Genomic DNA, 11,332 nt, shown 5'->3' with positions numbered 1-11,332 from the left:
AGAGCTTTAAATTGAAGCATGATGAAGCAAGGAGCATAGGTTGGAGAAATAATAAAGTAGAGAGAATGATAATCAGCTGAAGATAAAGTTACCTTTTACTTACTTTAAGACTTCTGAAATGTGCAATGAGATGGTGCCTGAATATACTGTTATTTTTTATCAACTGAAGAAAAAGACCTTGCAGTATTATATCATTCTAAGTTAGCAAAGTGAAACGAAAGAAGTGAGAGTAAATTATTAAAGCATAGGGGAAAAGGTAAATAATTCTATCCTACCTTTTTTAATTTCTTTTTCCCTTCCTTATGCAAACTGTCTACTTAAACTGAAATCACTTCAAAGTAACAGCTTATATTCTTGCATGACTGTAAAGCAGATGCCCTAAAAGGGGCTTTAATGACATTATTTTGACTGATTAAAAAAACAATATAAAATATGAAAATTAACTTCTAGAACCTTTGAAGACAATGAAGAGATTTTGACCTTTTTTGAGGCAAACTTTCAGTCTAAATATGAAAATATCTGCATATAAACATATATACCCTATAATACGAACATCCCAAAATGTTCTTTACAGTTTTTTCCTCTTTGGAAATCTCCACAAAAAAACCCCTTTTTTTTCCTCCTGAGAAATGCTATATATTCTTTGAAGAATAAATTTTAATGGAAGGACTTCAGTCCTTAAGATTAAATTCCCAAGGATTTACCTTTAGGGAAAGAGTCTGTCCTGTCAACCTAAGATGCTGTCTCTGAGCAGCCCAAGTAAGACTATTGGACTATTGGGTCTGTAAGAGAGATTAAATCCTTGTTTTTAATATTCTTTCTATGGACTATAACTCTAGGCAACCTTTTTTTTTGTTGTTGTTGTTCTTTCCTAGCAAGTAGGCCTTTTATTTTCTTTTCTATAGAATTCATTGTGATGTGTTTGTTTTGCTTTCAGTATACATGGAACAGAGATGTGCAATTCAACATTCAGGAATGCTCAGTACCTTTTTGGACTCAATCTCGAGCACAGATATATTCATAATGAAAACAAATAAAAATATTTTCCAGTATTAGTCTAGGCTTTACATTAATTGAACTAGGGAAAGCAAAAAAACTTTTTTACATCAGTATCTTCATGTTTAAAATCCATTGATAATGTTCACTAAATACAGAGAAATAATGGGAAAATTAGTTATTCCTGGAATTTGAACACATTAAAGGTTATGAAATGTTACTACTAATTTTTTGTTCCATTACTACTCATTCTGTACTTGTTGGCTGTTTCCTTTCACCTTTATATTGTCCCTTTACATTTACATAGGTGGTGATTACAACTGTCCCTACCATTCTTTTCTTCAGACTGAAAACACGCAGCTCTGTTTTAAATATCCTTTCCAGATTCAAATGTAAAAACTTTTCATCATGTTTGTATTTTTTTTTTTTTGTTTGTTTTCTGGGCTATGCTCAATTTCTACCATTAATTTTGAGCTACTGCCTTCCTTATTGATTGAAGAGCTATGAGATCTACCATTGCTGAAGTTTTGCTTATGCAGTTTGTTAGACCTCCATGAGCTACTATTTATGTTCTGATTGTTAAACCAACACAATGATAGATGAATCTTTAGCTACATCAGTTTGCTTATCCCTCCTGTTGCACAGACACAGGGTCATGATTGTTGGCACAAGAGGTCCACAGGTAAATGTGGGGAGTGGGGAAGGGGGACTGTCCCTTTGTAAATGCTGTCTCCTTGTGAGAAAGTCACTAGTTTTGTCTTAATGACACTTCCTCCTGTCTTTCCAAATTTGATTCATCCTCATTGCATTTATTTTCACTTTATTTTGAATTACCGAAACTTTTCATAATCCATTTCACTTTGATGGTTCCATGCCAAATTTTTTTTCATAAACTACTAGGATTTTCTGCAACCTTTATGGTACTAGCTCAGAAAACCTAGAAAGAGTTTTCTTTATGTGGAATGAGAGTGTTATTAAACAAGGATAAAGACAGAAGTAATATGAAAGAAGCCTTAGCTCCTGGTTCTATGTTCCTGATGAGTTTGAAAGTCTGTGGAATGTGGGAGTCCTTTCTCTTCTCAAAGGTAAGATATTTCTAATCAGCTCTATCAATGCTCTAAGGCACTATCTTACAACACCTATTAGTTGTAAACTCAGCAGGAACTGCAATCCCCTGTCTCTTCAAGAAAAAAGATCTTTTCTCTATGTGATCCAGATTATCCAGCAAAAAGGAGACAAGATACAAATTATATGTGAAAATGTGCTACATTCCCATTCAAGTTGCTGTTGACAATACATTACACAAAAGTCATGTCCCACAAGCTATTGAGTAATTTTCACTTAAATGAATTTTAGTAGGAACAGGATTTGCAGATTACTCCTCCTATGTGCCATGAGCTCCAGGGATCAGGAAAAGATTGCTGACTGAATTTCCTACACTCTGCTGGGTGTAAAAGAGAACATTATATCCTACAAATAAAGACAAGCAATATTGAAAGGGTGTAGACACACACAGGTATAAAACGATCGTTTTGTCTGAGTCTAGGAGCCCAAATTACCTAAATACATTGCTGATCTCCTCAGTAGTCTTTTTAAGTAGTACACCAAGTAAGGACTGGCAGAAGTTTGAAGCTGTACATTTAGGCACAGTTACAATAAAAGCAGGCTTTGATACCCAAATTATTTTCTTGAAATGAATTGTCCTTTTGACACAAGTATTATAAAAGCTTCAGATTCTAGTTCTTGTATTCAAATTAATAAATTAAAAATACAATTTATTATTATTGTTTTCCAAAGAGGTAGACAAGGGACAGACATGGAAGGGGTTCTTTCCTTGGAAAAAATCAGACTGTGTCAGGCAACCTCTTGGACAAGAAAGGAGTCAAGCCTTTTCTGTAGAACAAACAGTTTTCAATAAAGCAATGATAAGAACTTGAATATTTAGATAGACTCCATCGCGAGCTTTAGCTCACAAAGTGTTCCACAAAAAAATAAAACTGGAGAAAGTTACAGTAAATTCAAGAATACAAGCTGCACCATTTTGACCAAAATTTTGGTGGAAACCCGGAAGTGCGACTAGTACTCCGGGGTGGCTAATTTATTAACAAAAATGTGATATCTACCCTTACCTGGTACCGTGCTGGTCCTGTCCCGAGCAAAAATGGTTTGAAATCCATGGTTTCCCGTTGTTCCGACGATGAACCAATCAGAGAACAGCTTATTGCCTGCCTGTGGATGGCGGCGTTACTGAGGGGTGGGGGGGTGTGATATTTCTCTGTACTTTTTTAAGTGTTTTCAGTCTTGTGCAGCTGCACGGCTGGCCATGCTCGCATGGATCAGGGGAGGGGAGGGGCCGGGCTGGGCCGGGCCGGGCTGTGCTGTGCTGTGCTCCTGCGGATCAGGGGAAAGGAGGGGAGGGGAGGGGAGGGGCCAGGCTGGGCCGGGCCATGCTGTACTCCTGAAGATCAGGGGAAAGGAGGGGAGGGACCAGGCTGGGCCGTGCCCGCACGACTTAGCTGCTGTTTAAAGGCAACATGGATCCGTTGGGAATGCTCGCAAAATGGCCACACTATTGTTTGTGTCTTTTTCGGCTTATAAATAAAGGGTACGCTGCCGCAGCTATGGTCTGTGTCTTTTTTCACTTGGAAATAATGTTTCCAAGGTTGGTGATCCGTGATTCTGTTACTAAATAATGATTTTGTGAAAGTTCACCGCGAACGAAAGTGCGGCTAATAATTGGGTGCGGTTTTTTTATTGACAAAGACATCAACGTTGCCAGCACACTGGAAATGCGGCTTATACTCCGTGCGGCTTGTATTCGTGAAATTACTGTAATTTTTTTTATTTTTTTCTGCTTAGATCAAAGATAACAATCTTTACCATTTACCTGAAGAAACACTTTGACTTTTTAGATACCTTAGAAAATTTCAAAATCTCATGCTTTATTTTCCATCTTTTCAAGTTCAAGTATACCCTTTTTCAGCTACAGCACTGCCAGCTTACAAGGTTCATTAAGTTATAACAATCATCATAAAAAATTTTCTTCCTCACACCCCTCTGTCAATTATGTTGTAAAAAAGCAAGAGAGTTGACTGATTCAGACTGCATATATGCTCAGTATTCACATATTATCTCCCAGGTATACGAGAATTAGTGAAAATTCTTAGATCCTTGCCAAGCTAAAGAAGATTTGTGAGCAAATACTTTCTTGTATCTCATTTATAGGCACTTAGTCTGGGACTAACTTTTCTCTCTGTTTATGCTGAGTATCTCTTACCTAACTATTTTATGCTAACACCATCATATAAGTATTAATGAAAGTAATGTAAGAAGAATTCACTGGAGAATTAGATCTCAGGCAAAACTTTTCCTCCCCTTTTGTGGGTAAGAGCATTCACCTCTCCTTTAAAAATTCTTTTCTAAGATTAACAAAAGATAGTTTGAACCTTGTCCTTAACCTTGTCATTGTACACATCAATTAAGGAAAGGCAGGACTCACAGATACTTGTTCCTCATGTTATTCTCTTTTAAATTCTATTAACTGACATACTACTTTTAGTGTTTTAGCAAACATCATTCTGTTTAAAATATTTTTCCAAATGCAGTAGGATTTTTAATGTTTCAATAATTTTAAGAGATTTTAGGAACATCAGACATCTGTTGGATACCCACACGAACACTTCCTTGAAATGAAACTTTAATATGGAAAAATAGATAGGAGGATTTTTAAATTAAAAATGTAACTATTCTAAAAGGATAGAAATGAAGTACATATATTAAAATGGCAAAGGGTGTCAGCACATCCTGTTGGAGTGTGCCAGTCAGACTACATCATTACCTTCCTGTCCTGCATGATGTTCTTTTTGCCACCACTCTCATTGAAAGGCAGGGCATGACTAACAACCTTCAAGCTAGAAGAGGAAGGAGACAGAAAAATTCATCTTTTATTTAAGTTCCTGCTTTTGACCACAACGTTCTGGGAGACCCTTATAACTCAGTTTCATTGGAAAAATGTTAAAAATCAAAGTTCACAAGAAAGAGGTGACATGAAGGGCAACAAGGAGAAAAGTCACTCTTTGGTTCACTTTTTTTTTCCTACACTTATGGCAGAGAGTACAAGATCAAATGCTCTTTCCCTGTTACTTCTTCATATGACTAATCTTCCTTCTCTCCTCTGTATATTTTGTAAGTGGCAAGGTGCCACTTTGTGTCAAATTCCATCTAGGCTCTTTGATCACACAAAATCTCAGATTTGAGAGTGACTTCTAAGTGGTATTCTCAGCAATGTGTAACTAAACTCCATAAACATGCAAATACGGTAAACTGCTTGCAAAGACTGAAGTAAAGTAAAGTCTGGAAAAAGTTGAAGATTTTAACATTATGATGACTACATTATAATTGGTAACTTTTATAGAACCTAACCTAAATTAAATTTCTCTGCAAGTACAGTATAACTATACTCACGAGCAACTAAAAGAAAATACTTTTTTTCTGATCAACAATATTCTTACTTCCCCAGTTTTATTTAAACGTTTCTTATGTTATTCCTGGTGGGTTTTATGCTCTCCATCCAATTATGAATATATTTGTATTCCCTCTTTCTTTAATATTTCAGTTTTCAATATTTTCCATAGCCTAATTCAATTCTGATCATCTTAATGATAAGAATGAATTAACACATAGGGAATGTTCTCCACTGCTAGATAGTTATCTCCACATGTCAGTGGGCTGAATTCCTTTCTCATTGTCTCCTGTCACTTTAGGGCAACTCAGTAAACTATGATTTCAGAGTTCAAAAAAAACCTCCAAAGCTCAATCGCAATATGGACCACCCCAGGTTTCTATATCATTATGCTTCATTGAATCAAAATTATGCCCTTAAGCAAATATATGTAAACCTTTATGAGAAAGAAGACAAAAAATAAGGGAGGGAGTGGGAGGAAGAAGCAAGCAAATAGAATATAGTTCTACTTAACTCATTCGCTCAAAGGTCACAGATATCTTTCAGCTGCAGACATTACTTTTTTGTAATAGACTTTGTGCCCTGCTATCACAAAAGACTTCATGAAATAATCCCATTCACAGTATTTTCAATATTAATTTCCCTCAGGTTGAGAAATTTCTCTGAAACATTTAAGCAACATTTCATCACAGAAAGTTTATACCTGTTTTCTCTTGTGCAAGCGTATTTTATCTTAACTTGTGCAAGCGTATTTTATCTTAAATCATCCTTCTCTGGTGTTTATTTCTGGAAGGCAAAACATATCCTCTCCTTTCTGTGCTCCATAAGTTGCCTTCAATAAAATAAAGTTTTCATCCTTCTGGTCACCTCACCTTAAAAAAAAATTATGTCCTGAACTATATAAAAGATTCAATATAGGATTTTAGCAATACCTTGTAAAATGTTATTGGTATTTCCTTTTCTGTAACAGAAATAATTTTTTGATGGAGCCTGTGGTATGTCCCACCCCTCACCTCTTCCCATTCTGCCCTTAATACTGTAGTCATTCTGTAATTGCTCAGAATGTTAATTTATTTGACTTTGGATCTATCAAAGAAGAAAAGTCCAATTTTCTAGCAGAATTTTTTTAATATATAAATGGATGATAACCCATATTTCAACCCATTTCTCAGATCATCTAATTCTATCAGATATTCTGAACCACTTCTGTATTGGTATTAACTTCCAATTTTCTGTCATCAGAAAATTTCATGACTGCCTTGTTGCTTTTTGCAAACATCACTGAAAATCAAATTGCTTTCTCAAATATCCCATAAGATAAAGGTAATCTAATAGATAAAATCTTCCTGGATTTCCAAAGGTTTGAAAAGGTTCTTTCCAAATACTTTGAAAGAAACTGATCAGCAATGACGTAAAAGACGTTTGCAATGTTAAATTATTTAGAGAAGGATAGGAAATTAAGGTAGGAAAAGTCAGTTCTCACAGGAAAAAGAGGTCAGCTACTGGTGACCACCAATCACTGAGTAATTGAGGATGAGTTACACTGGCATGACTTGTGAAAATATTGATATACAGTTTAGCAAATGTGACAAAGTGACAAAGTTTGCTGATGACAGAATTTTATTCTAGATAGTAAGCAAGTAATTGTAGAAGGAACTAGGAACTAGCAGAAACTAGCTACTAAAATGGCAGATGAACTTCAATAAGAATAAAGATAAGATTAAGGGTAATAATAATTGTCTTTATAATTCTAATAAAAAATTTAATGAACCGATCCAACTTCTCATAAAAAATGATCAGCTCTGAGCTGACAATCAACACCTCAGAAGCATGGTTAGGGGTTACAAAAGCTGTTATCACCAAAATCATCAGCTTGATATTCAGGAGTGGCCATAAAAGCAAATCAGGATATTAGAAGACAGTGAAAAAAAAAGAAAAACATCTGTATAAGAAAGTGTACATTTCCATGTACAAACCCAATATTTTTCTGCATTTTCAGTACTATGTAAAATTCTGTTTCAATCTCCTCAAGAAGAGTAAAGTAACAATGGAAAAGAAGACAGAAACAAGATCAAAAGTATAGCAAAAATATCCCAAAGATCAAACTCTTTGTGTGAGTAAAAGAAAATGCATCATAAATATTTAAATACAAATACATATAGCCAAGAATTTTTGTTTATAAAAACTGAGCAATATAATCAGGCTAAAGTAAGCAATAATTACACCAGCAATCATTGTCCAAATACATATAGAAAACCTCATTAGTCATAGCACGTTTTGTTGCTGTATAAAAAAAATTAAAACATCTCCTCCCCCCTCCCTTCATGCTCATCCCTATAAAGTCCATCTAGGTCCTAAGGTCTGTGTCACCAGTCTTCCTCAAGCAGAGAAGGGTTGTAATAACAGGAAATCACTGACATCCTGAAGGGCATATCTCTTTTTCTTCTTCAGTGTTGACATCCATTTAGGGATTATTTTCTGTGTTTTCTAATAAAAGTCCTCTGCTTCTCATTGGTTTCAGTAAGTTTCCCCTCACTTGGTAAAGGATTGACAAACTGACAACTCCACCACTGGCTTGCCACCTAAGACATGTCCAATCTGCACACTGATGTACCAGCCTGCCCTTGGTTTTTCCTCCATTCCCCTGCCCTGTCCAGCCGTTCCAGGTCTTTGTCTGACACCAGTTACCCTCATTGGGACTATTCTGTCCCATATCCTGGATGATGTCTCAACACTGCGTCATCCCTCCCTGCCACCATACACCTCTAAGGATATCAAACTGTTTCTGGTTCTGGTCACTACAGCTGGCTGTAGCAAGATTAAAAATCTCAGCTCATTAAATTTCATTTAAATAAATGTATTTAAAATTGTATCAGTTTTTAATTATTTGTTAAGGTAGTGAGTAATTAAACATTTGGGGAATTGCATTCCCTCCCTCATGTCCAGACTCAGCTTCAGCCCAACATTTCACCTTTTTCTCAATTACTCTTGTTTTCACCATGCACTACACTTGGCCCCTCCAAATCCTTTTGATAAGGAAACAGGTAGTGCGAAAGATAGGGAACAGAACACAGAAATTTCTTTCTGCAGATAGTTCTTGTTTCATACTGTTTCACTTCTCTGGCATGGGTTACCTCTGGGCCACAGTCATTTCAGAGGTGTCCCTGCCCCAGGTAGCACAAAGGATGCAATCCGTCAGGGGTGTCCCTTGTCCATCACAAAGCACTTTCTTTCAGGGGTTCATCTCTTTACATGCTCACAAACATTTCTCTTTCCACTTATTTTCCTCCTTCTTTCTCCCCTTTCTCCAAATACTCCTCTTCACATACTTTCCATTCTGTCACATTTTGTGTGTCTCCTGGGTCCTTCTTGCACGTCCTGCCTCCAGCAGCTGCCATCCTTCCTCAAACATGCCTGAAAAGAAGAGACGGGTGATCCCCTGTTAGGGGTTTGAAGTTTTGGGGTGTCATGGACTGCTTCCTTCCATCTAGAGCTGTCTGGAATCCACTGTGAACAGCACTGGACAGTCCATACACTCCTTCCACAGAGGACACCCTGTTTCCTCAACTATCAAACCCTGGGTTTTATGCCCAGAGCATCAGGGCTTTCCTGTCCTCTCCCTATCTGATAGGATAGGCACTGGATGCTGAGGATTGTGTCCTGCCAGTCCTATGATGAATCCTTATGTCTGATGCTTTCCCAGACCCTAGGTAGTCAATGGTCTTTACTATCCTAGGACACTAACAAAATTAATGGGTTTTATGCAATGACTATGTCGAATGTAAGACTTCTACCATACCAGGAATTCAAGGAACTGAAGTTACAATGGGTGTGTTGAGTGGCCAGTTGCTAAAAAAATTCCAAAATGAGCTGAAGCTAGCTCCCTGACACACTGCTGTCACTTCTTTCAAAATCGTGTGACCCTTTACTAGGAATTACAAAAATTATATTCAATGGGTTACAGTATAAGGACTGACTATGTAACTCATTTTCTTGCCAGCATGAAATCTCAACAATCAGAAAATGGTAGATAAAACAGAGTGGATGGAGCTTATTCACTCTACCTTAAAGAAAAAAAATGTTTAGAATGTATCAGTAAGGTATTAACAGTCAGGTTTTAAAAAAATTCATTTCTTCATCAACTTCAATGCAAGAAGATGAATTTGCCACGGGATACAGAAAAGATCAAAAACTTACTAAGTCTGAAAGTGTCAAGACCTGACCACATGCTAGAGATTCACTACAAGCTACAAAGAAAAGTATCTGAATTAGAAAGTTCAGAGCTGAAAAGAGATAGAGCATGGGTAAGAATTAGGATGAAACATCGTATGTTGGCTGTGCTCTTATTCTGCCCTAGATAAATATACAGTCAGTGCTGAAATGGTACATTTATGAGGACATGGACATCTCTCACACCTACTACAGACATTCACACATTCCTGTGTTCTAAGCCTAACTAGGAAAACTGCCTCCTAACAATTCTGTCTGACATAACCTTTTCATCCTCAACATTCAAATTCAAATCTTTGTTTGAAATATGAAGCTCCTGAGGCCAAAACTAGGTAATTTTTAATTCCACACAAACTCGGTCCATCAATGTCTGATTTTTCTTTCCTTATTCTGTACTTACTGAGACAAATAAAATATAATGCACATATTTTCAGCTGAAAAAAGAAAAAAAAAGTGTCTCTTGATGTACTTGGAGGTTTTCTAGATGCTTTTTTCCTTTTTCCCCTTACAAGTAAGCTCCAAATATACAGTAATTTCACGACCATAAGGCGCACCGGACTATAAGGCGCACCCCACCGGGAGTCGGCAAATTTCACAACTTTGTAGATCATATAAGGCGCACTGGTCTATAAGGCACACTTTTTTTTTGCAGAGAGGAATCACGTGGTGCCCAACAAAGTAACGAATTACTGGCAGGTGCTCAATTTGCAAACATTTTCAAAGACCGGTGTAGCCTGTAAACGCAGTCCCAGGCACCCTCCCCGTGCAGCAGGCGCTGGCACTCCCGCCCACCCCCGATGCCGGCTGGCATGGCTCACAGCTCCCGGCTCCCACCACGCGGACGCACTGCGTCCCGGCTTCCCCCAGGTCAGTGTCAACAGCGCTTGTCGCCGCTTTCCCACAATGGCAGCGCTTCTCACCACTTCTCGCTGCTTCCCCTCGGTCAGCAGCTGGACCACTTGTCACCGCTTCTCCGCAGTCGGCGGCTGCGCCGCTTCTCGCCGCTTCCCTGTGGTGCTACCACTTCTCCCCGCTTCCCCACAGCAGCGCTGCTTCTCACTGCTTCTCTGCGGCTGGCAACTGCGCCGCTTCCCCCCGCTTCTCCCCGGCCGGCGGCCATGCTGCATCCCCCCAGCCGGCAACCATGCCGCGTCCCAGCGTCCCCCCACCCGGCGGCCATGGTTCCCGCAGTTCCCAACTTGGCTCGCAGCTCACACTTCTGGGTTTGCAAATTTCACAACTTTGTACATTATATAAGGCGCACCAGACTATAAGGCGCACTTCCGGGTTTGGACCAAAATTTTAGTCTAAAAGGTGCACCTTATAGTCGTGAAATTACTGTATTTATAATTTTGAGAAATATCATAAATTATCCACATTCACAAATCTATTTTTCCCTCTCTTTTAAAGAGAATCCTAGAACCAGATTTTAATTTATTCTTTTATATTATATAACAGAATCCTTATTTTCTACATGATTTGAAAGGAAACACTTTAATATACTTCAGTAAAGGCATACTGTCCTCCTCCATCTTACATGCATATTATTTGCCAAAATCAAAATGAAGGTATCATAAACCTTTTGATAACTTTTCTGGAAGAAGTGGATTTTGCAATATTGATAAATGCATAAGGAATTATATC

At 37.8% G+C, this 11,332-nt stretch overlaps 1 protein-coding gene across 1 annotated transcript in view; it reads right to left on the bottom strand.

The window, feature by feature from the left end:
• Positions 1 to 8,749: 8,749 nt before the first annotated feature.
• LOC116997064 overlaps positions 8,750 to 11,332 on the bottom strand; it is a 70,844-nt gene continuing 68,261 nt past the window's right edge. The window contains exon 3 of the mRNA XM_033061298.1: positions 8,750 to 8,872. Coding sequence (XP_032917189.1) covers positions 8,780 to 8,872 — 93 coding nt within the window. The 3' untranslated portion in view covers positions 8,750 to 8,779. The remainder of the gene's footprint in view (positions 8,873 to 11,332) is intronic.

This window comes from Catharus ustulatus, chromosome 5 (assembly GCF_009819885.2).
Source record: "Catharus ustulatus isolate bCatUst1 chromosome 5, bCatUst1.pri.v2, whole genome shotgun sequence".
Taxonomy (NCBI): domain Eukaryota; kingdom Metazoa; phylum Chordata; class Aves; order Passeriformes; family Turdidae; genus Catharus; species Catharus ustulatus.
Note: the sequence above shows the minus strand (reverse complement) of the source record. Positions and strands in the feature narration are given on the sequence as shown.